This window comes from Erpetoichthys calabaricus, chromosome 2, assembly GCF_900747795.2.
Source record: "Erpetoichthys calabaricus chromosome 2, fErpCal1.3, whole genome shotgun sequence".
Taxonomy (NCBI): Eukaryota; Metazoa; Chordata; class Cladistia; order Polypteriformes; family Polypteridae; genus Erpetoichthys; species Erpetoichthys calabaricus.
The window spans coordinates 173,628,202-173,655,738 of NC_041395.2; the positions used below are offsets into that span (position 1 = coordinate 173,628,202).

General features: G+C 38.0%; 1 protein-coding gene across 2 annotated transcripts in view; it reads left to right on the forward strand.

The window, feature by feature from the left end:
- The window catches only part of LOC114646558 (ephrin type-B receptor 1), a 703,356-nt gene that overhangs the window by 369,155 nt on the left and 306,664 nt on the right, over positions 1-27,537 (forward strand). For both annotated transcript variants that reach the window (XM_028794808.2, XM_028794809.2), the window contains exon 4: positions 5,761-5,916. In XM_028794808.2, coding sequence (XP_028650641.1) covers positions 5,761-5,916 — 156 coding nt within the window. The remainder of the gene's footprint in view (positions 1-5,760; positions 5,917-27,537) is intronic.

Here is a 27,537-nt window from a genome sequence, read left to right on the forward strand (position 1 = left end):
CACCAGTAGCCAGCTGGAGATCATTTTGTAGGGCTTTGGCAGTGCTCCACCTGTTCATCCTCACCATCCTAGAGGATCTGGACTATAGGTACCACCTCATGCTACTGGTAGTTAAAAGGACACTAGCAAAACAAAATTAGAGAAGAATCTGTCAGGAAGGATAACGAGAGAGCAATTGTTTGTGGCCACCACCTGCAAAAAAAATTCCTTTTTGGGATTGTCTTGCTGTTGCCTCTCCAGTGCGCCTGTTGTCACTTTCATTTGCACCTAACTAGGTGAAGCTGATTCACATTTGCTTATTCTTCCTAACTGGATAGATTGATATCCCTGAAGCTTAATTGATTTGGTGTTAGACTGTGATGATTACGTGTTCCCTTAATTATTTTTGAGCAGTGTATTTTGTTTTGCTTTTTAACTCAAATTTATTAATATTTTTATGAGACTTAGACAACCTCATGGACTAATCACAGTCCACAACCATACCGTGTACTGATTTGAGTAAGAAGGTTAACAGCATAATGTGTCCAGTGCAAGTCAAGCAATGTTATGCTTAAACTGTACAACACACTTCTGTTCTTCAGAAATCGGGTGCAATGGCACAGAAGGATTATGCATTTGTGGTGCTCGCTACACCCTTGTGAGACCTCATAGAGTGCAGTTTTGGTTGCTGTATATCACAAAGGATATAAAAGTATCAGAGAAAGTCCAGAGAAGTGCAACTAGGCGTTTTCAGGGTCTGTGGGGTGTGACCTATGAGGAAAGGTTTAAGGAGATTATCAGTCTGAGTTTAAGAGGTCACTTGAGAGAAATGTTTAAAATTATAAAAGGAGTTAGCAGGCAGAAGGTTCTGTGTTCTTGAGAAAGTACACATGGGCATAGAAAAAGGTTAGCTAAGGCTAATTTCCACTCAAACAGCAGGAAATATTTCTTCACAGAGAAAAGGAACATAGATTTGATGATATTTTGAATAGACATTGTCGAATTGTACTACGTTGAGCTAAGTGGCCTGCCCACATCAAAAATTATTCTTATCTTAAGCACTTATGAGAAAAAAAGCTATATGATTATATTATTTTAACACCCAACTATGCCCTTTTTCATGCAAATGTACTGAAACGGCACACACCAATCAGCCACAACATTAAAATCTCTGACAGGTGAAGTGAATAACATTGATTATCTTGTTAAATTGACACCTGTCAAGGGTTGGAATATATTAGGTAGCAAGTGAACAGTCAGTTTCTTGAGGTGAAGTTTAAGGATCTTTGGCAAGGGCCAAATTGTGATGGCTAGACAACTCAGTCAGAATATCTTCAAAACAGAAGGTCTAGTGGGGTGTTCCCATTATGATGTGGTTAGTACCTACCAAAAATGATCTTAGGTAGGTAGGTATGTCATTCTGGACCAACCTCTCCAAGGCTTTGAGAAGTCAGACGTAAGTGCTACTGTTTTGTAGTCATTAGACAAAGAGATGCCTGCATCCTTTGGAACTATAACAATACCAAATGTTTTCTGCAGCAGTGGCACCTTCAAGACATTTAGTGACAGATTGAACAGATGGTAGATAATACTGTAAAGTTGGTCAGCACAGGTCTTAAGAACTCAAGAGCTGACTCAATCAGGTCCCATGACTTTTCCCTGTGTATGGCATCCTCAGTTGTCAGCTTGCTTGGTTGTTAGTAATGGGCAGCCCATACTGATGACCAGAGGCAGACTCATCACTGATCATACTAGTTGAAGAGTTAGGAGTTGTTGATGCAGTAAGGATGTTGTGGCAGGACTTGTCATTGGAAGAAGGTGGTGGTTGAAGCAGTACAACCTCTATTCCAGAATTGGTTAAGGACATTAGCTTTGTTAACATTCCCTTCCATCACATGAGCCCTGGATTACTTGAGTCCATTTGTCATGCCCAATCCAGTTCTTTCATGTAAGTCTTGTTTTCTATTTTAGCTCTCTGATCTTCCCTCCCTTTACTCACCTTTTTTTCAGCACTCACTGTATGTCCTTTGGAGACTCTTTATCACCAGATTTTAAGTAAATTGTATTTACTCTGCTATAATAAGCACTGCAGCAGGTTAAAGAAACAACTAATACAGTAAGCTGTGGCTGCTGCTTTGTGAAAGACTCCAAACCCCACAGCATGTGGAGTCCTTTTTCCATTAAAAGATTCCCAAACAAAAGATCACCATTCTGGACAGTATATTTGTCCAGGCTACAGCTGATATCCCACCATTGTCTGAGGATCCAAATCAGAGACTTCCAGCTGTGAGCTCAAGGAATGGCACCTGTGCTGGCTACGATGCAAAACAACAGGCATCTATCATCACCCTGCCTGTGCCACTTTTGGAAGGCCATCTGACCCACAGCATCAGTCCTGATCTTGCCGCCAAGCCAGGAAAGAAGGTGTAAACCCACTGAGTGCAGCCTTCTGTTAGCTTTATGATTTTCCACATGACTGCTTAACTCTTTCCTCTCAGTAGCAATTTTTCTCAATAGTTATCTCAAATCTTCACATGCTGGATGTATTTACAGGAGATACATGCATCAAAATGCACAGGTTAAACTACACATTATGTCATTGGAAGTGTTTTATGACTTGCAAATATAATCAATCTATTATTTTAATTTACATGTATGTACATAGATATATATTTTAGATTTTTTGCATTTTGTCAGATAATAAAGGTGTACATATAATATGTATTTGAAAAGTTTTCTTCAAAGTCTGAATTGTATTTAGTGAGTCTGAAAATGAATGGATGGTTATTTCATTGATAGGAGATGTGGTGATGCAGCTTTTAACATTAGTGCCTCATGTCTCCTGACTCCTGAAATCATACACTGGATAGGACACCCTTGGTGTGGAGTATGCATGTTCTCCATGTATTAGCATGTGTGTGTACTCCACTTTTATGCCACATCTCAAAGGCATGCGGGTCTAATTTGCCCAGGTATATGTGAACGAGAGCACCCTGCCTACGGTTAGCTAGCTTCTTATCCAGGAACAGGTCCTGCTATACACTGCATGCCTATGGTTTGCCACTCCCCAAAACTATGTAATGAAGCAAAAGGGTTTAAAAAAATTAATATATAAATATTTGAATACACTATAAAGGACATAGACTGACCATTTTAAATATTGAAAGATCTAGAGTCTATCCTAGGAATATTACCCAATACTTTTTGACATTCACTTAGTTTTTTCATAACCTATCCTTCAGGCAGCTTCTCAGACCAGGGTTCTACCTGAGATTCAGCATCTCCTTGTTATCACCCTGTGACTGGCCTGTCCAAGCTCCATAATTGTTGATGTGCACTCCCTATTAAGCACTTGACTTGCTTCTGGGGCCTTAGGTTGTCACAGTATTAACACATATTTGGGAAGTTCGCATCTGCAACCACTTCCATCTTCCTTGCTGTCAAGAGTGCACAACCACAGCACGGTGAGTGTCATCCCTTGTCATGAGATGCGGCCCAAGCTTCAGCACAAACCTCGAGAAGTGACAGCTCCCGTGCATTGTGCATCTCATGCTCCATTGTCCCTGTGACAGAGCCTGGTCTTGTTGTGAGGAACAGAAGAAAGCCGTGTGAGCTGTGACAAGCTAACGGCTGGATTATGGCAAGCTTGAGCAGTGATGCGGCTTCTGATGGCCTGGCATCTTCCTAGAATTACAGGCCTGAGAAGCAAAACCACAGTCTCGATGGACTCTGCAATAAATAAATAGATTATGCCCACTCATCTAAATACGGTGCTTGTTAATACTCATTATCTTTTCAAAATAAATCTTGTTTTCCTTCAGCTACATGCCGCTGATGTTTAAAAGAGGCGGTTTGTGTATGTGTGTGCACAGCGTGAAGTCTGGAAAATAATCAATTGTCACAGAAAGAGAAAAAAAATAATGCTAGGTTGAAGTCGACACAGCTGAAAAAGCCTCTGGAAAGCTTAATTTTAGCCGCTCTCACTACAGCAGATAAAATAAGCACTCAAAAGAAGCAAAGGACAAAGACAAGGAATGAAGAATGAAAACAATAATTAAAACATAAAGAACGCATTTTCCCGTTTTGATATACATAATTTTTTGCTTCTCACATTTGTCTGAGGCAATAACTTAGAATCCTTAAAAAATTAATCCATCCATCCATTTTCCATCATGCTTAATCCGGATTCAGGGTCATGGGGAGCAAAACGCTCAAGGCAGCAGTTAAGTGAGACAGGGAGACACTAGCCATGTTTTGGTAGATGCTGGTGTGAATTGGCATAATTGTAGAAAATAAAGGCTTTTTTAAAATGCATTCATACATCTATTCATCCATTTTCTAAACCTGCTTAATCTAATTATAGAGTTGTGGGGTATTTAAAATCTAATTTAAATCTATTTATCTGTGTACTTATGTGCTTGTGGGCTGCTTTTGTTGATTTTTTACACATCGCTGAGCTCCATTAATGAGGGGATTTTAGCCAACTTATCATTGCATAGGGGTTGTGGGGCAAGAAATGACTTTATTAGGATCTGAATAGAGAGCTTTGAGTGTTCTTCTGAACTTTTTAGTAGATGCCTTCTATGCATTTGTACATACATCCTCTGATAGATAGATAGATAGATAGATAGATAGATAGATAGATAGATAGATAGATAGATAGATAGATAGATAGATAGATAGATAGATAGATAGATAGATAGATAGATAGATAGATAGATAGATTGCAAAGCTGAATTACTCATCAACAAAAATATTAATTTCTGTTTAATTAAAAATCTGATATTTGGCAGGATGGTAAATCTAAGCCATAAGGTATCAGCTAAAAATATCAATATTAAGACTACAATTGAAAAACTAAATATCTAAAAAAATGCTTTGAGTGATTTGATTAAAATTTGTTGGCATTACAGAAAAAAAGAAAATGAGCTGATATGTGTTTTGCATTTGTCTGTTAATTTATGTCAATATATATTAATATTATGAAAACGTACATGACTTGCACAGCAGTGAAATGGGGCTTTATGCAAATGAATGACACAGTAGAAGTGATTGACAGCAGCACTAGCCAGTGGGGTGCACATATGACTGAAGAAGTGCCGATGTACTGGACAGCAAAATCCAGATGTAATTGCATTTGCCATGTACAATGAGGTGTGAAATGGAAATGAGATTGTTAGGTGAAGCTCAATGGTCAGCAAATGCTATAAAGATTGAGATCTGATGCCAGACACTGTGGCTATGAGCATTGCTGATGCTTCATCAGAAGCAAAAATGCAGGGAGAGAGAAGTAGAGGCACAAACTGCACCCTTGGATCCAAAACAAGGGTGTGTGTTAGGATGATTGACATCTCCAAATGGCTCCCTTCTGGATAAGTATGGGAAAGTACCCTGCAATAGACTGTTATCCTATCCAGAGTTCTTTTGTGTCTTGTGCCCAATGTCTCTAGCACATGGTCCGACTCCCTAAGATCTTTGTAATGGAATATTGTTTGCCTAAATTTGAACTTGGAGCATGTCTTTAGCCTGTTAATTGTGATGTTGCTTATCCAGAAATATAGCTATTTTTTTCTCACACAAATAAAAATAGGTATATTACTATTGCCACAAGTCACAATTAAAACTTTATAGGAAGTCTGTAAATGGATGTCAATATATAAATTTACCTTTCTGTTTTACTTTACTCTGTGTTCAGCACTTCCCCATTATTTCTCTTTAATTTTTCAAGCAAACAATCTGATTTCATAACTTGATTATGAACTGATTGTTCTTTTTTTTCAGGTTGTCCACCAGGAACATTCAAATCCAACCAGGGTGTTGGTCTCTGTTCAATGTGTCCCCAGAATAGCAAATCAAGCAGTGAGGCAGCAACAGTGTGTCCCTGTCGGAATGGCTACTATCGGAGTGACTCAGATCTGCCAGATGATGCTTGCACTAGTAAGTACTGAATGCAGCCCCTAGGATTTATGAACATGCATTTTTAAAGTAACAAATCAGGGGTTCTGATTGAATGAATTATTATTATTATTATTATTATTATTATTATAAGTTGCAGCCAAAAAGAAGATCAAAGTAAACAAAATGTTTATTCAGAATAGCTAACAGGTGGAAGGGGTAACCAAAGTTTGTTTTGATGCTTCACTTATTTCCCCACTGCTTAGGTTAGTAACAGGACCTAAACAAAGAATATTATGAAAAAATTGTAATGTAAAGTGTCAGCATCTTGTTAGTCTGAAATGAAAAAAATGGGTCATAGAATTAAATATTCTCTGATATTTTCCACAAACATTTGGGTGCTTACTTCATGAATTGTCTGCTGGCTAGAAAAATTAAACATATAGACTTATGGCCAGCTCACATTAAATTTGATCAAAAATATAAGCATCACACTATAATTTAAGACTAATATAGCCTATTATCATCAAATAATATCTATTATAATTAACTATTCACTTGTCGCAAACATTAATGAAACAGATAAAAAAGTTAATAATAACACTTGGTAACAAAATTTTCCTCTCACTTACGTGAATCAATATAGATGAATCTTGCAGTATTTTTCATGCTGAATTTAAATATCTAATCAAACTTTTTATATTTTGCAAGGATTTTAAGTGACACAACATTAAAATTTACAATAAAAATATATTTACACTCTTTGTACTTGCTGATAGTGTCTAAAATAAAAGGTAGAAGTGTCCAGTTTTCTACTATCTATCTATCTATCTATCTATCTATCTATCTATCTATCTATCTATCTATCTATCTATCTATCTATCTATCTATCTATCTATCTATCTATCTATCTATCTATCTATCTATCTATCTATCTATGTGTATATGTTGTGACGAATTCCATGGATCCCTGCAGATGTCCATACTGGGTCCACGCCAGCAGAGTACTGGCATCTGTTGTACTGGAGGGGGGAACTGCTCTTGATAAACAACCTCCTCCAGTCCATCCAGTAATCTTTCTCTTTGACTGGGGTAATAATACAGCCCCATCCCAGCCCGGTTATACTTCTTCTCATGTTGTCTTTCTGTTATGGTTTCCCATCTGGGAAAGGATCCACCATAGCACTTACATAGCAGCCCCTCACCCGAGCCTTGTAGGGCACAGTGGCCAGTCCGACGAGGGGCAGAGTCTGATCCACACATATTCGTTGGTACCAGGGTTCATGCAACTGCCCTCTGTAAGGATAAACAAGTGCATTATTAGATATTACATCAGTTTTTGAACATTAATTACCTTTCCTTCTCTCATCAGGCAAACCCTTGCAAAAGCATAAAAAAAATTCCCAACTTTGGTGCACATTTACTTTCTAGATAGACTCTAGCAACTACTTTCGGGGTCTCACAGAACATCATGAAATGCTGGTAGTGCATGGCTAGAGCACTATCTAGCAGCGCCAGGTGTTCTCTCAATTTTCCAGCACCACCGTTGCATACTTGTGAGGGCCAGTTTGGCTGTTTTCCATCATGGTAAAATGTCACAATAACTTGTGCAGGGCCTATACAGAAGAGCCATCTGGCAGCTTGTGGAACTGCACTCAAATTAATGGCAGCCCCAGGTTTTATTACAACACCTTTTGATATTGGGAGAACCCCTGATGACTACAAATGGTGATGCTACCTTGTATAGGTATAGGTTTATACTGTACGATTATTATTGTCACATGTACAAAGCACAGTGAAATTCTTAGTTGCATGTGCTAATCCACATGCAACACATTTCCATATATATGTATATCAACTGAATATTTTCATTACAATGTATATTGTAATAAAAAACAAAGACAACATAAAGATTTGGAGCACTCGAAGATCAACCCCATATAATATAAATAAAATGCAGGTTATAAGCGCATCAAAAAATGAAAATAAACAACTGTTTCTAAACAGACTGATTGAAGATGGTGAACCTTCTGGAATTAAGGTTTCCTGGCAGGAAAGGGCGGGTTCAGGTAGGTGGATGCCAGAAGTGTTGTCCCATGTTTTAAGGTCATCAGTCTTTTGGTCTGCAGAGAGAGGAAGAGAATAGGTATCAGTAATCAGCACCCTCTGGTGTTCCAGAGCCTATTACCTGAGCCTTTAAGCTGCCCCCAATGCACACACGTGTGACTATATATTTAATTTTATATATATATATATATATATATATATATATAAATACTGTGTACATATATATAATATATATACACTTTTTAATCAGTGTATAGCATCAAGTCAATGAGACTTCTGGGATATTGATCTGGTCAGTTAAGTAGCAGAGGGAGTTGTTAATCAGTTTCAGCTGCTTTGGTGTTAATGAAATTAACAGCTGGTGCACTAGTGGGGCAACAATGAGACGACCCCCAAAACAGGAATGGTTTAACAGGTGGAGGGCACTGACAATTTTCCCTCCTCATCTTTTCTGACTGTTTTTTCACTAGTTTTGCATTTGGCTACGGTCAGTGTCACTACTGGTAGCATGAGACGATACCTGGACACTACAGAGGTTGCACAGGTAGTCCAACTTCTCCAGGATGGCACATCAGTATGTGCCATTGACAGAAGGTTTGCTGTGTCTCCCAGCACAGTGTCAAGGGCATGGAGGAGATTCCAGGAGACAGGCTGTTACTCTAGGAGAGCTGGACAGGGCCGTAGAAGGTCCTTAACCCATGAGCAGGACCGGTATCTGCTCAAGGTTAAATCCAGGGTCCTCTCTCAACAAATCGTGAAAGTACATACCTCAGAAGAGTGCACAGTATGATCCACTGACACGGATGTTTGACAATTTTATATATACTGTATATATACAGTATATATATATATATATATATATATATATATATATATATATATATATATATATATATATATATATATATATATATACTGTATATATATATATATATATATACAGTCATTATGAAAAAGTTTGGGAACCCCTCTCAGCCTGCCTAAGTTACTCTACTTTCAACAAAAAAGATAACAGTGGTATGTCTTTCATTTCCTAGGAACATCTGAGTACTGGGGAGTTTTCCAAACAAAGATTCTTAGTGATACAGTACTTAGTTGTATGAAATTAAATCAAATGTGAAAAACTGGCTGTGCTAAAATTTGGGTACCCTTGTAATTTTGCTGATTTGAATGCATGTAACTGCTCAGTACTGATTACTTGCAATACCAAATTGGTTGGATTAGCTCGTTAAGCCTTGCAAGTCATAGACAGGTGTGTCCAATCAAAAGAAAAGGTATTTAAGGTGGTCAATTGCAAGTTGTGCTTCCCTTTGACTCTCCTCTGAACAGTGACAGCATGAGATCCTCAAAGCAACTCTCAAAAGATCTGAAAACAAAGATTGTTCAGTATCATGGTTTAGGGGAAGGCTACAAAAAAGCTACCTCAGAGGTTTAAACTGTCAGTTTCAGCTGTAAGGAATGTAATCAGGAAATGGAAGGCCACAGGCACAGTTGCTGTTAAACCCAGGTCTGGCAGGCCAAGAAAAATACAGGAGCGGCATATGCGCAGGATTGGGAGAATGGTTACAGACAACCCACAGATCACCTCCAAAGACCTGCAAGAACATCTTGCTGCAGATGGTGTATCTGTACATCGTTCTACAATTCAGCGCAATTTGCACAAAGAACATCTGTATGGCAGGGTGATGAGGAAGAAGCCCTTTCTGCACTCACGCCACAAACAGATTCGCTTGTTGTATGCAAATGCTCATTTAGATAAGCCAGATTCATTTTGGAACAAATTGCTTTGGACTGATGAGACAAAAATTGAGCTAATTGGTCATAACAAAAAGCTCTTTGCATGGCGGAGGAAGAACACCTCATTCCAAGAAAAACACCTGCTACCTACTGTCAAATTTGGTGGAGGTTCCATCATGCTGTGGGGCTAGTTTAGGGACTGGGGCCATTGTTAAAGTCGAGGGTCGGATGATTTCAACCCAATATCAACAAATTCTTCAGGATAATGTTCAAGCATCAGTCACAAAGTTGAAGTTATGTGGGGTTGGATATTCCAACAAGACAATGACCCAAAACACAGTCCGAAATCTACAAAGGCATTCATGCAGAAGGAGAAGTACAATGTTCTGGAATGGCCGTCACAGTCCCCTGACTTGAATATCATCAAAAATCTATGGGATGATTTGAAGCAGGCTGTCCATGCTTGACAGCCATCATATTTAACTGAACTGGAGAGATTTTGTATGGAAGAATGGTCAAAAATATTTCCATCCAGAATCCAGACACTCATCAAAGGCTATAGGAGGCGTCTAGAGGCTGTTATATTGGCAAAAGGAGGCTCAACTAAGTATTGATGTAATATCTCTGTTGGGGTGCCCAAATTTATGCACCTGTCTAATTTTGTTATGATGCATATTGCATATTTTCTGTTAATCCAATAAACTTAATGTCACTGCTGAAATACTGCTGTTTCCATAAGGCATGTCATATATTAAAAGGAGGTTGCTACTTTGAAAGCTCAGCCAATGACAAACAAAAATCCAAAGAATTAAGAGGGGTTCCCAAACTGTTTCATATGACTGTATATATATATAAATGTATGAATATACTGTACATTATATATAGTCCATCTTATGTATAAAAGTGTCTCCATTATTGTCCCAGAACTTATTCTGGAAGGATTTGTGGAGGAAATAAGAGTAATTGGAAAAAACCCAAATAAAAGTATGGAGAGCAAGTGTGACCTTTATTTATTCTTATTGAATTCTAGTATTCTATTCACTAATTAGAAATACAGTTTAGTAAAAATCAGACAATGACATGTAACAAAACTACAACTCTAATATTGAAACACTGATAGAAAAATGCAATGTACACAAATTATAACATATTTTAAAATATCCATCCATCCATCCATCCATCCATTTTCCAACCCGCTGAATCCGAACACAGGGTCACGGGGGTCTGCTGGAGCCAATCCCAGCCAACACAGGGCACAAGGCAGGAACCAATCCTGGGCAGGGTGCCAACCCACCGCAGATTTTAAAATATGCATAATCCAATTCACTTTACTTATACATATGTTTTTATAATATGGGCAAAAGTTTCATAAAGCATTAGTGTCAAAGGTCAACTACAATTTCCAGTGGATCACAGAGCATGCAGACAATGAGGATTAATGCCATGAAGGTCTGACAATGACTCCATCAATGGCAATGACACATCCACTCCAGGGTATATCAAGTGTCACTGCAAGATGCCCAAAGGAGAAAGAAAATGGGCAAGACTTTAACTGCCAATCAAAATAATTGCTATAATTACAAAAAGCAGTAAGAACAGCCTCAGCAGTAGGTTTTAAAAGCATATGCTAAAATAATGAGTTTCCACTCTTGATTTAAATACTGAGACCAAAGGGGTCTCTCAAATATTGATAGGCTGATCATTCCAGAGGTTGTGTGCCTTGTATCTAAAAGCTCTGCCTCTTACACTAGTTTTATTTTTCCTTAGAATATAAGAAGGTCCAATCATGAGATTGTAATCTATGTTCCGTGATAATTTCTGCAAAAAGGGGGGTGCTTAACCATTTAATAATTTTTATGTCAAAAGATTTAAAACATCAACTATAACCATAATTGGAAGCCGTTATAGTTATTTAAGAGTATTAGGTATTTGAAGTTATATAGTTTTGCATTTAATGTTCAATTATAATCCTTGTTGTTTACAAGTATTAACTGAAATATTTGAACAACTATGAATTCTGTGTGAATCAAAGGGATGAAGTAATGTTCCATGATTTTACAATTTAAGGAACTGATGCAATTTTTTAAAATTTCAAACTTTTAGAAGACAGATTTTACAAAGTCGGAACTGAAAGTTAAATCGTGTCAAAGACAACATTGAAACTTTGGGTAGATTCGACCATTGTAAAAGTAAAGTCTTTTGACTTAAAAGTTCCCATAAGTTGTCATTCTGTGTGCAGTTTACAGAATTTCTGTTTTTGATAATTTGATAAGAACTAATTTTCACTCGCAATTTCTTCCTAGTCTTGCCAGAATAAACGTCAGACCCTTAGACCCCAAATTGGTTTTAAGTTTTGAAAAAATATAATGTCATATTGTAATGCTATGTTATATTTTCGGTTCTTGTTTAAAGCGGTTACACTTATTATGTAAAGCACTTTATTTCTGGCCTAGCTAAAGATGTATCAATCAGTTTTAATCAATAAATACAGATGAGTGTCATCAACAAACAAATGAACATGATTACAAATCATTATATAAAGAAAGAAAGTTAAAAAATGGACCTAGCACCAAACTCTAAACAGCATTAGTTGTGACTGCAGACAGGAATGAAAAAGTATTTTGAGCCTTGTGTACATATTGAAAAAGACTTGAAAAGCATCACGCAAACAAACTAAAACCTGTGCTTGAGAGACTCACTGTAAAATCTTTGAAGTAAAATGTTATGGTCAATAGAATCAAGAGCAGCACTTAAATCTGAAAGTATAATGATAAAAGCATTTCCTTAATAAAAAGTTAGGGTTTCATATAAATTATGAATTGATATTTAGATGCTTTAAAGCTCTGGTCCTTAGTTGGGCATTAAATGGCAAAAAAAGGAGCAGATAAAAGATAAATAAATGATAATCTGAAATGATTTTTATTAATTGGAGACATAATTACATTCTGAATATTAACACCTCAGGTGATACTTATAACAAAAGTATAATTGTGAGACTGTGCAAAACTACCTGAAGAAACTGCACATAATCACTTAATTGATAATTGATAGCTAATTCTGATAAAACATTGCTAACCTTGACTAAGAACATGGTCTACATTTATAGTATAACTTTGCTTGACTTGGTTTCCTTGTCTGATAACAATTAGAATTAAACATAAGGCCTCAAAAAAAACTCCACCAAATGCCTCTCTCTAATGCATAATTTAAAAGTCAAGTCAAGTTGGGGAGCATGCACTGGTACAGTGTGTTGCCACACCCACTACACGACGAAACAACTCGGGATCCCGGTTTGCAACCCCCCAGGCAGACACGCGGTCCAGTCCCACCCTCCGGAAATGACCCTCTATCTGCCGCAGCCAGGTGTTACATGGGCGACCCCGTGGTCTGGTCCAGCCACTCGGGCCCCCAACAATGAGGATCTTACGAGCTGGATCACCCTTGGGGATATGCGCCACATGGCCATAGTGCCATAACTGACACTCCCTCACAAGGCAGGTAATGTGCCTCATTCGGGACTCCGTGAGCAACCGCTCATTCGACACAAAGTCAAACCAATGGTACCCAAGGATTTTCCGGAGAGACATAGTACCAAAGGAGTCCAGTCTTCATCTCAGGTCACTGGATAGCGACCATCTCTCATCCATATAGCAAGACAGGAAGCACCAGGACTCTAAAGACTTGGACCTTCGTCCTTTTGCATAGATATCGGGAGCACCACACTCCCCTTTCCAGCGACCTCATGACCCCCCATGCTCTCCCAATCCATCTACTGACTTCATAGGAAGAGTCACTAGAGACATGAATGTCATTTCCAAGGTAAGTAAACCTCTCAACAAGGTCAACACTCTCTCCGCAAACAGACACACTTCTGATTTATAATTATAAATTATATAATTATTATATATTATTAATTATATTATAATTAATTATAATCTTATAAATTATATAATTATTGTAATTTATAAGAACGGGTTAAACAGTCACAATAAGCCTTATATCAGACAAAAATGTTGTTCGTACAACTGCTTAATTTCATAACACGTGAATGTTTAATAGATAGCACTTTAGGATGTTTTGATACAAAGTTTGTATCTGAGGCTTTTATATGTAATTTAATATATCATTAAATACCCAATCCTAATGGAAGTTCCAATTTTAAATTGAAGTTGATTATGCTCTGTGTTGGCTGACTACAATTTTTAGTTGTAAAACAAAAACACATAGGTATTACTCAGAGTAAAACTAAATATGTTAGAATATTGCATTCAACCTACATTTTACAGGGCTGAATGATGCCCTTAATAGCCAGTTAGATACATTTTTTTCTATATTTTAGAATTAAACAAAACATCTCTTACAGTTAGTGTGGACATTGTCTTTCAAAGACTTTCAAAGAAAGTCTAGTCTGTTCTTAAAAAAATTCACAATTACTTTAAAGACTATGCTTTGAAATGCAGTCTAGGTGAATGAATCCTTCTAGATTACATATCACTGGTAAAAGGCAAAATGAACTTACATTTTTATATTTTTTTAGTTTTTGTGCACACAGATGTGAAGCGCCTTGTTAATACCTCTGGTTGCTGAAAACAAATGTCAGCAGTGGCACAACAGGAGCACCTTTATTGTATTATGTTAGTCCATTCATCTAATGTGTAAGAAATCTTGGAAAACTGATACCATTTTATTTGCACTACAGGGACTTCATAGTTAAGAACAACATTATTTTTATCACATTGTTCAATCCCTTTATTTTTAAAAACAGCAAACATGATGCTCAGTTCTAAAAACCTATTCTGGTCCAAACTTGGATGCTCCAGGTCTGACTTTGAATATCCTGAGTGCTTCCCTGACTGTGAACCTTTCAGTATGTGGACAAACATCACAAAGAGAGAAGATATGTTTTAATTTAATTTAGAATCCATTATATAAGCAGCAATGGATGCACAAATGTTATAAGACATGGAACCTTTAAGTATATTTAAGTACAGTTAGGTCCATAAATATTTGGACAGAGACAACTTTTTTCTAATTTTGGTTCTGTACATTACCACAATGAATTTTAAATGAAACAACTCAGATGCAGTTGAAGTGCAGACTTTCAGCTTTAATTCAGTGGGGTGAACAAAATGATTGCATAAAAATGTGAGGCAACTAAAGCATTTTTTGAACACAATCCCTTCATTTCAGGGGCTCAAAAGTAATTGGACAAGTGACTCAAAGGCTATTTCATGGGCAGGTGTGAGCAAGTCCGTTGTTATGTCATTATCAATTAAGCAGATAAAAGGCCTGGAGTTGATTTGAGGTGTGGTGCTTGCATGTGGAAGATTTTGCTGTGAACAGACAACATGCGGTCAAAGGAGCTCTCCATGCAGGTGAAAGAAGCCATCCTTAAGCTGCGAAAACAGAAAAAACCCATCTGAGAAATTGCTACAATATTACGAGTGGCAAAATCTACAGTTTGGTACATCCTGACAAAGAAAGCAAGCACTGGTGAACTCAGCAACGCAAAAAAAGACCTGGACGTCCACGGAAGACAACAGTGGTGGATGATCGCAGAATCATTTCCATGATGAAGAGAAACCTCTTCACAACAGCCAACCAAGTGAACAACACTCTCCAGGGGGTAGGTGTATCGATATCCAAGTCTACCATAAAGAGAAGACTGCGTGAAAGTAAATACAGAGGGTGCACTGCAAGGTGCAAGCCACTTATAAGTCTCAAGAATAGAAAGGCTAGATTGGACTTTGCTAAAGAACATCTAAAAAAGCCAGCACAGTTCTGGAAAAACATTCTTTGGACAGATGAAACCAAGATCAACCTCTACCAGAATGATGGCAAGAAAAAAGTATGGAGAAGGCGTGGAACAGCTCATTATCCAAAGCATACCACATCATCTGTAAAACACGGTGGAGGCAGTGTGATGGCTTGTGCATTCATGGCTGCCAGTGGCACTGGGACACTAGTGTTTATTGATGATGTGACACAGGACAGAAGCAGCTGAATGAATTCTGAGGTGTTCAGAGACATACTGTCTGCTCAAATACAGATAAATACAGTCAAACTGATTGGGCGGCGTTTCATGATACAGATGGAACATGACCCAAACCATACAGCCAAAGCAACCCAGGATTTTATTAAAGCAAAGAAGTGGAAAATTCTTGAATGGCCAAGTCAGTCACCTGATCTTAACCCAATTGAGCATGCATTTCACTTGTTGAACACTAAACTTCGGACACAAAGGCCCACAAACAAACAGCAACTGAAAGCCGCTGCAGTAAAGGCCTGGCAGAGCATTAAAAAAGAAACCCAGCATCTGGTGATGTCCATGAGTTCAAGACTTCAGGCTGTCATTGCCAGCAAAGGGTTTTCAACCAAGTATTAGAAATGAACATTTTATTTCCAGTTATTTAATTTGTCCAATTACTTTTGAGCCCCTGAAATGAAGGGATTGTGTTAAAAAAATGCTTTAGTTGCCTCACATTTTTATGCAATCGTTTTGTTCACCTCACTGAATTAAAGCTGAAAGTCTGCACTTCAACTGCATCTGAGTTGTTTCATTTAAAATTCAATGTGGTAATGTACAGAACCAAAATTAGAAAAAAGTTGTCTCTGTCCAAATATTTATGGACCTAACTGTATGTATATTAGTTATGACTTTGAAAACAGCAATGCCCTCAAGTCGCTAGATGAAATCCATGCAGATATTTGGAAAGCAACCAATTGTCACAAGTGACAGGTAATCAAACCGGATTGTGTGGAGTGTGAACTACTTACTGCCTCGCTTTCCTGCAAATTCTGCAATATTTTAAGAAAAACAATGCATCTGGTTCTACCTAAATCACTATGATAATCTACACAATAATATATTGATGACAAAACTAGGAAATCCTGGCTAGCTATTGAGTGAAGGTCATCTTGACTTGCAATTCATTTTGTTTCTAGTTTAAAAGAAGTCTGTGATTTTTGCTTTCCTCTTCTCCATTGCCAGCTTGCCCAAGTTTAGCAAACTAATCCTCATAATTTAGTTTGTAAGCCAATGGATCATAATGGGATCATAAAGCACCAGAAAGGCTGTAAAAATATGAAAAGAACATTCATCAGTATTGTGACAAATAAGACAAACATTTAACTGTGTGTACTTAAATATAACATGGTGTTTTTAGATTTAACTTTAAGTTATATATATTCTATCCATCCCTCGCATCTTCGCCCACCTATTAGTGAAACAGGACAGTGAAGAGGACCCCACCCAGCTCTCTACTCCTGATGTCACTTTTCCCCTTCCACAGCCTCTGTCTCGGATTAGCGCAAATACTGTATATCGCTCCTGTAAGTGAACTATGATTCTTAGTGCAATGAGAGAAGTTGCAAAATCAACTGGAATGTTCAAGCAAATTATAGAAAAAACAAGATCTAAATCCGTTAAGTAGTTCTCTCATTTGCTAACTAAGTGGAGTTAAGGTTACGTTCCGACGCATGAGTGAGGAAGGCCCCCCCCACCCCCCCTCCCCGCAGCCCAATGAGTCTCTCTTGGATTTGCGCTAATAAATCAGTACCACAATCAAACTATGATAGCGCAATGAGAAAGTCACAAAATCAACGGAAATCACAATCTTAATCCATTAAGTAGTTCTCTCGCAAAAAATGGGCAGACATACAAATGGGTCTAAAAAACTATAAGAAATTTCGTGCTTGGACCGCAAAATTTTTAAAACTGTTTCTTAGCAAGCACCTATAAGCCAAGGGTAATCTGCATTCCAAATTTCAAGTCCCAAGTCCTCATGGTTTGGGAGATTTCGTGATGAGTGAGTCAGTAGTAACAAGCAGACAAAACAACATCAAAGTGTGGGGCACCACCTTGGTGACCTGTATAACTGAAATAAGGCAATAATGAAAAACATGCAACAAATTGCAGAGAACATCTTTTCAGATCGGAGCTCAGAATTGAACTGACTCAGATTGTCTGAATTTCTGGTCATATTGGTTCCAGGCTGGAAGAGACGGGTCCAGGAAGATGGATAACAGAAGCAACGTCAATGGTGCAATCGCTGTCAGTGTTCTGTTGTGCAGAGGGATGAAGAGAATAATTACTATCATCAGAGCATATAAGCTGTCTTTCATGTGCGCACATGTCACTATATATATATTTATTTATATATAAAAAGTATGTATATATACTCATACAGTTGTATCATACTCAGAATCAATTGAGCCCTGCTATGTGAAATTTACATTGGCTAAAATTGCATGATTAATATGAAAATTTAATTTAGTTTTTAAGTATATTCAAGGTATAAAATATTATTCCTTGTTAGATTTTGCTTATTTATTTGTTTATTAAAATTATAGTCATACATGAGTCCTTTAATTACCTACATTAAAAAGTAATTATAAGATTAATGAGGCATTTCATTTTTCTTGCAGTATACTATACTTGGAAGAATTGTAAAATGCACAAGTGTTCCACAGGGACGACTTCTTGTAATGACAAGATGTAGTGACACTTTCAGGATCATGATTGTCTATTAATTGCTTGCTAAGATGTACAACAGTGGAAACAAGCTGTCAGTGTGGTGGTATTGTAATCTAACAAATGGAACTAACTGTACACTTTCAGTACCTGCTTGTCTTGATCAAGGTTATAGGGACTATAGCAAAGGCAATGGGTGCGAGGAGTACAAATCCATCACAGGACACACAATACCCATGCACTGCATATACAGTTTCTAAAAAAAAGTAATCAACCCATGGAATTTTTCATATTTTATATGCAACATTGAATCACAATGGATTTCATTTGTCTTTTCCTAGACTCTTTAATGTCAAAGTGAAAATAAATTAATTACAAAAATAAAATACAAAATAATTGTATATGTATTCACTCCTTTAATATGACACCCCTAAATCATCTCTGGTTCGGCCAGTTGGTTTTGTTAGTCACAATGTTGGTTCAATGAAGACCACCCACCTGGGGTTTCAGTTGATTGAAGTAGAAATGCACCTAACCTACACAATGAAGACAAAAGAACATTTCAAGCATCTCAGTGAAAAGATGATTGAAAAGCACAAGTCAGGGGATGGAGACAAAAAAATATCCAAGTCACTTAATATCCTTTGGAGTCCAGTTAAATCAACCATTAAAAATGGAAAAAGTATGAAATTTCCTGGAGCAGGCCATTTGCATGTATACATGCTATTTTGTGTATTTTGGCATTTGGACTTATGAGGAATGGATTCGTATTTTGACATTTATGTTACATTTGGTGTAAAGTCTGCAAAGATAAAAGTTATTAACATCTCAATTTTATTTATTTATGGAATGCTGATGATGTCACAGCCAGAATTGACACTACAAACATAGCAGAGATCACACTATACGTTATCCCTCAGTGAATAAAATAACCTTGTAGAGCTTCAGTGTTAGCTTACTAGGGGGCTCCACCCCCTGCTTGCTTCGCTCGCCAACCCCTGGTGTTGGGTAACCCGAAATACATTGATGTATGTATGAGATATATTGGAGTGTAAAGGTGTAGATGACGAACAAAGGAAGTAAAGAACCCATAGCATGGCACATTAGAAAGATTTATTGGAATATTTCTTTATACACAACATTTGTAGTAAAGATGGTGTGTTGTCCTTGAATGAGTTTTCCTTGGTATGGAGTATCTATAACTTTAACTTTAATGTCAGATGAACGCCGAACTCTTGAGAAGGCTACATAAAGTTGTCCATGTCCAAATACAGGCTCAGAGAGGTATATGCCAACTCTGTCCATGGTTTGTCCTTGGGATTTGTTGATTGTCATGGCAAATGCAGGTTTAATGGGAAATTGGCGTCGTTTAAGTGTAAAAGGTAATTCCAGGTCAGAACTTGTAAGATCAACTCTAGGAATCAGAACAGTATTGTTAGAATGTGATCCTGTAAGTACTTTTGCTTCAATAACATTGTCTGTCATGGTGTTGATGACTAAACGTGTACCGTTGCATATACCTTGTTTAGTATTAAGGTTTCTTAATAGCATGACTATTGTCCCGATTTTAAGGTTAAGATTGTGTTGTGGTAATCCGGCTGGGTTATTAGTGTTTAAATATTCTAAGGGGAAATTAAGATGGTGATTGTTTATGACTTCAGCGACGTTTCTCATTATCAGCTCTGTGCATTGCTTGTTTTCAGGAAGGTTCATTCGTTGATAGATTGCGTCATCTGGATCTAACACGTAGATTTGTGCATATTTGCGTTCGTGATTTGGTTCAGTGTGCACTGTTCCAATCCGATGTAATATTTGTCCACATACGCGAAAGCAGTATGGGCCATTGCCAGCTGGTGGCCTGATATTTACCCCGGTAGATGCAAAAGCAAATGAACTATTGTAGGATCTAATGCAGTCCATAAGTTTTTACTTTCGGGTACATTGTTAGTTAGAAGCTTCCGTAGATATTCAGGATATTCATCTAAAGGAGGCAGTCTAACCTGACCCTTTTGACAACAACGTGTAAACTTATTAGTTGTATTGCCAGTTGTTTCTTCAGGGAAGTTAAGTGAATGACAATGACAGCAAATGATATTCATTAATCCTAATGAATGTTCATTAATAGTGGACTCATTACTGAATGCGTTGTCAGCTAATTGGCAGAATTGTTTAGCGGCTGTTTGTCATTCCTTTCTTTGCCGTTTATCTATTGCCTCTGCTGTTTGAGAGGCGCGTTGTAGGTGCCTGCGTTCATTAATTGTATTCAGGCGGGCTCGTTTCTGTATGTCTGTTAGTTGAGATGTTTCATTTTGGAGCCGTGACTCCTTTGGTTGCGTTGTTTGAGAAGCGCGTTGTAGGCGCCCACGTTCATTGTTTTTATCCAGGCGGGCTCGTTTTTGTATCTCCGTCAGTCGAGCTCTTTCTTTTTGGAGCCGTGCCTGCTTTGCTTCCGCAGTTTCAGATGCGCGTTGTAAGCGTCTATGTTCATTGTATTTGTCCATGCAGGCTCGTTTTTGTAGCTCCGTTAGTCGAGCTGTTTGGTTTTGGAGCCGAGACAGTTTTGCTTCCGCGGTTTCAGACACGCGTTGTAGGCGCCTACGTTTATTGTTTTTATCCATGCGGTGACCGTGACTCCATTAGTTATCCGTTGTCTACCGTTAGTAATATGGATAATTGCACTTACTGTTAATACGGAGCGTTTTCTGTGGTTGTACTGTTAATAATGCATCACTGTAATGTGATTCACATATGCTATATGGTTTGGACGTTTGAGGATGCCGTACGTTTCATATGGAGAGTTCGTTTATTCTTATTACCCGGACCATGCTGAGTAGTGTGGACGTTTAGTTCAGAAGCGCGTTGTAGGCGTCTGCGCCTTTCGTACTTTCTCGTGCCTTCCGTACTATCTTTGTGGACCTTTGCGGACTCCGTAGTGTCTTCCATTTGACTCTGGGGTGCAGTGCAGAATCCTCTTTTCTGTGTGGCTGTGTCGTTAGCCGTTAGCTATGGGCGTGTTGTTGCTTCATGTCTTATTTACGTTAGTTGAGCTCTTTCGTTTTTGAGCTGTGACTCCTTCGTTAGTTGAGCTCTTTCGTTTTTGAGCCGTGACTCCTTCGTTCGCGGTGGATCAGACTTCGCTTGTGGTTTATGAGACGCGCGCTGTAGGCGCCTGCGCACTATGTCTCCTGCATCCATCGCCGTGTACCTGCGTCTGTGCCTTCCGGTTTACCATTCTCAGTTAGTAATATGGATTCTAAAGTAAGCACGCTTCGACCACGCTTTACCTTTAACTCACAAGTTCCATCTTGTCCTTTTGTTTCTTGGAAGCCTGGTTATATTCTTGATCTCATGGTTCTGACACTTGTTTTTCTTGTCTTGTTCTTGCTATCATTTCCTGGTATTTTTTTCAGTGCTCACAATAATCATTGGTCACTATAACATGTCCTTAGCACAATGGGGCACAGCCTCATCTGATCTTGTGCAAAATAAGTAATAAACTTAATTTCATGTATTATTACAATGCTTATAGCAATCCTTTGCTTTGTCTTCTTCAGATTTTTTTTTTATTTTCTATTATATGCACAACTAGAAGAGGCTCCATTGTTGCACAGATAATATTTTAAGCTCTGGTCTGTGGCTTTTGTCTGTTCTGGTGTTTCACATGCTCTGAGCCACCAGGTGGCACTGCCATTGAAACTGTTTTAAAAAGGTTACAAAAAAACAAAAAAAAAGTATCCCTAGGGTCAAAATTTTGGGTTAGGACAAAATCCAGGGTCTTCCATTGATCAAATGAGGGTGGTGTGCAAATTTTGGCAGTGTGGATCTGTAGCAATTTGAAAACATTTGCCAACTTTTCGCTAAAGTGTACCTTAGCTCTTTTCCTCGGTATTCATGTGTGTCTGAACTCCCTCTCTTAAGCATGTTCCCATAAAGCCTGCTTTAATTATTTTTAATGCATCTTTTTCACATCCTGTCAGCTTTTATATTTGCAGTCTCTTAAGGTGATTCTCCTCATGCCTCCCATGTTGTTTCTCCTCCTCGTGTGTCTCATACTCACACTTCTCCTTTTGATGCATCAACAACACCAAACTGACCAATCACACAAAAGCAAAACTGGCCAATCAGATTACTCAGAATGCCTGGACACACAGACCTTAGTGTTATATTATATAAGTAGATATACACACACACAGATGTTGAGCTTTATGTATTAGATATAATTACTTATCTAGAAAAAAAACGTTTCTTATAGTTTGTGAAATTTTCTTTATGCCAGGTGCTGCAAGCCTGTTTCCGGCTGAAGGACTGGGCTAATTGGCCTTGCAGTGTTCTGTATACCAGGGGTCCTCAATCACAGTCCTCGAGGGCCGCAGTGGCTGCAGGTTTTTGCTCCAACCCAATTGCTTAATAAGAAGCACTTATTGCTCAAGTAACACTTGTGCTTCACTTTAGTTGTCTCGCTCATTAAGATTTTGAACTCTTATTACTTATTTAAGTCTTAGACAGCTGTACTCTTGGTTTTTAATTGCTCCTAATTAGCAGTAACATGCAAATGACAAAAGAGACCAGCATTTCTCCATTTAGCTTGTTTCCATTTACACCTGTGTGTATTTATCATGCACTATTGGGTTTAATTAAATACTTGGAAGGAAAGTGAAGAGAGTAAAGTGAAGGACTGAGAATTACTCATCCATTTTAGCCTTCAAATCATTTGGATGATATCCTTAGAAAGGGGAAGAAAATCTAGGATATGAGAATTTCCTGACATGGCAGAGTTAAAGCACTAACAAGCCATGAAATCAAATTATTGGCAAGAATTGCTTTCTAATTAAGCAACCGGGTTAGAACAAAAACCTGCAGCCACTGCGGCCCTCCAGGACTGTGATTGAGGACCCCTGCTCTATACCATTGGGTATGGATGCACATGTGCAACCTGAATTTTCCAGCTTATGATTATTGTCGCCTGATGTTGTTGTTATATTTTTTTTATTGTATGTTTGCATTTCTGGAGTGAACTTTTCCCAATTGTAGCCGAAAGTAGTATGAAAAATCCAGTACCTCCCTTAAAGTTAGCCAAACTAATCTCTCTATTATAAAAAAAATCCTGGGAGGGAGAGACCAGGTGAGACGAGATGTGATCGTCACGGAGATGAAAGAGATTGGCCACGGAGCATCTCACAGGGATGTGGAACATGAGATTCTTGCAAGATATGCCCTACTTACAAGCAATATCAAATAAGACCATGGGCAGCAAAATGCTCATTTGTGTAATCTAGAGCTCTCAGCACATATAAAGCATATAAGGACAATACGTTATAGATGAAACATCAACGAATAATCGAAGTAGAAAGAGCAGCACAGAGAAAAGACACCCAAAAGTGTTGGATTGAAAAAATGCAAAAAAGAAACAGAATAATCTATGTGCAAATTCAGAAAATAAGGAAAGTAATAATCAGCCCGGAACAAGTGGAGCTGAAAAAAAAGCAGGTCCAATCGGGCTCAGAAGTAAAAGACACAGAGTAAAAGACAAAGTAGAACTTTATAACGACGTTCAAAAATGCTGGCGCGATACACATGCAGAGCAGGTTAGAGATTATGAAAGCAAAAGTAAAGATCACATTAGCACAAGCAAAGAGAAATTATTACTCAGAGAAATAACAGAAAGGCAACTAGAGATCGAATATATGGAAATAGGTGATATGTCAGAAGTATGTAAATATTGTAAGGCTTTGAAGTTTAAGTCAGAGACTTGTAGTGTTTATACACAATGAGGAGGCGTATCCAAGAGAATTAAAAGATTTGATGCTTGGGGAACTGCGGTGGGCTGGTGCCCTGCCCAGAGTTTGTTTCCTGCCTTGCGCCCTGTGTTTGTTGGGACTGGCTCCAGCAGACCCCCGTGACCCTGTGTTCGGATTCAGCAGGTTGGATAATGGATGGATGTTTGGGGAAAGTGAAATCCACAAACACTACAGGCAAAATATCCGTCTACAATAATCTTTTCGCATTCGCATCATTCAATGCTCAAAACGTAGATTTACACAAGAATGGACCATATGCTATGAGAATCTGTGGTCCAGCAACAATTAAAGCAACAACAAGTTTAATTTCGAAGAAACCACAATTCAGTCAGGTGCATTTTTATGATCACGGAGAAGCGATGCAACATAGTATCAAAAGAGTTAAAGGATCGGACGTATTAGAAATTATACAGCCAATACTGGATAAAAATCCAGACATCCAAAAGTATCGCACTTTACACGAAATTTATCTGCAAAACACGGACAAAGAAGTTTTGCAATTATAATAAACCAACAAGTGACAAATTATCAGCGATAATAGTTACGAAAGACAGAGATATCAAAAACAGAGTAAATATCATAAATTTATCAGAAAGTCTTAATTTTATTGAAAGAACTCGAAATGGTGTTCGGTCAAATCCGAGCATACATTTACACGATCGAATTTCAAAAATGAGGTTTACTGCACATGCATTTATTGGTTACTTTGCAAGAAAAATTATTAACTGATGATGATGTAGATCGTTTTGTCTGTGCTGAAATTCCAAACAGAGAAACCTATCCTGAATTATCATACAAAGTCATTAAACACATGTCTCACGGACCTCATTTAAAAGATTCAGCATGTTGGGACTCGAAAGAAAGAAAGTGTTTAAAAAAATTTCCAAAAGCTTTCATTCAAACAACAGATATGACTTAGGCTGGCTTTCCAGATTATCGCCGAAGAGATAATCGTCACGAACAACATACTTATCACCGAAAGAAAGATGGAAAAATTGTGATGATCGCTAATTCAATGATTGTACCATATACCCCGTATTTGCTAAAAAGATTAGATTGTCATATTAATGTTGAATATTAAAAGTGTGTACCCGGGAAACCAAACACAGGGGTTGGCGAGCAAAGCAAGCAGGGGGCAAAGCCCCCTAGTTTAAAAAAAAAGAAAAGAAATCAATGTCAAGAATGCATTCTTCACAAGATATTACACAGAATCTTGATTTTCACCCACCGCTGGGGAGGACTAAATATGAAAAATCACTAAGGAGCCCTATAAGTACTCCTTCCACTTTGAGGAAAAAAAAGCTGGCAGTTTGATGGCATGTTTCAAAGATGTGCAGTATTCTGGTTCAAAAAGAACAGGTATGTCTGCAGAAAATAGTTTTTCAGTTGTTTGCTGGCCTTGTGCTAACCAGCAAACATGTGGCCTCACAGTAGCTAATGTTACTACTAGACGTGCAGTGCGCAGTTTGAGTTGTGAAAGGTGTAGTCTGCATGCTCTATCTGTGTTATTTTGGATTGTCCTTTTTCACCTCAAAGCCGTTCAGTTCTAAACTTCAAGTGTTATTACAATTAGGCACTTTGTAGCCAATAGATTTTCCAGAACTTTTAAACCTATAACGCTATATTTTGTCAGATGATGATAATGTCAGAGGGTATCACAATGATGTAATCAGTTGAGACACACTAGCAACCAGCATCCCATTGCTTTGATTAAATTATTGTGATGTGAAAGGTGCGTGAAATACAGGTTAGGTGGACTGGCGATTCTAAATTGGCCCTAGTGTGTGCTTGGTATGTGGGGTGTGTTTGTGTGTGTGGGTTGGAAGATGGATGGATGGATGTTTACATTTTCTGCACCCATATAGGAAAATTTTAGTATAGCCTCACCAGACATTTAATGCCAAAAATGACACTGTTTATTAATAGAGCCTTAAAAACTGTTGAATTTAAATCAAGGGGCATTATGCCCAAACTATATAATGCACTTGTTAGACCACATCTGTAGTATTGTGTGCATTTCTGGTTACCATGATACAAGAAAGACATAGCAGCACTTGAAGCTGTGCAGGGAAGAGCAACCAAGTGCACCTCAGGACTTTAAGGACATGTCCTACTTTGACAGACTCAAAAAATTGAGCCTGTTTAGTCTCAAGCAGAGGAGACTGAGTGGGGACCTAATCCATGTATTTAAAATCCTCAAAGGTATTGATAAAGTAAATCCAGCAACATTCTTTCAGTTTAAGGGTTAATCATGTACTCATGGACATCTGTGTAAATTAAGGGGAAACGCTTTGAAAGCTGAAACCAGGAAGCACTTCTTGACACAAAGGGTTGTGGGACTCGAACAAACTACCAAGACATGTAGTTGAAGCAGGAACCTTGACAACCTTTTAGAAGAATCTGAATGAGATAATAGGACAGCTTAGCTATCAGCTAAATAAATGGGCTTGATGGACTGAATGGTCTTCTCTTGTTTGTCAAATTTCTTCTGTTCTTATCCACTTCAAATTGCTCAGCAGAGCAACTTTTTTTAATTGTTAGTTCTAGTGTTTCATCCATCAGTCTCTAAATTAAACCTGAATGCTTTCTGAACTTCCCCATTGATTTTTGTTCTACGTTCTTGTCCTAGTTTTTTGTAAAGATCTTATAAAGAAAAAACAACATGTTCACAGCCAAATGTGGAATAAAAATGAGAGCAGAAGATGAAAGAAGAATTAATGTGCTGTTAGGAGTAATGAAAGATGTAGTCAGAGGACAGGTTAAGTTCAGAATACAAGGAGGAAGTCAAAATACTGATTATTGAAAGCTGAAAAATAAAGTCAGGACTTCGCACCATCAGGATAGTCCTGTACTAATGGAATCAGTGTAAAGTTTCTTTCAATTCAAAACCTCTGGCACCTTTGTCATTACGCCATGTTATATGCTGGTACTGTGGTTTGGTTACACATAGTGACAAGATTCATGTATTCATCAATGAGCACTTTTGCTATACACCAAATGATTGCACCCCAGAAAAAAAAAACAAGAGAACAAAATAGTGACAACGTGATCTTAGTGTAGTAACCTTAACAATAATGAACCCATGGAAAAACTAAATTGAACCGCAAGCTCCAAAAAATATTCAGATTCCTGACAGACCGAGAGTAACATTACTTTAGGTTAGTTAGGGTAGCCTGCAGAAGAGGTGTAGAGTGTTAAATCATACCAGAGGTAAGACCACACTGCTTCATGCACCAAAAATTGACATTCCTTTGTCAAACATGGCATTCTCGATATTTGAAAATGTATCATAGCTCAGTGTGCAGCGTGGTGCAAGAGTTGCAGTGATATCATTGCCTTTTCACTGAAACGTATGTAGAGTTTTGCAGATTTGCTCCATTAGCTCAGCTGGCTAGTCACTTTGCAGGATGGCTGAAGAGCAGAAGTTTTTTGATTTGATCTTGCTGACAAGGTGGCTTATAATGTATACAAGAGCAGGATCATGTTAACATTTGAGAAAGAACAAAGTTGCCTAAACCTCTGAAATGGTAATACTGTGTACTATTGACCTATATAGGATTTGAATCAACTGTAGTCCAACCCCATGTG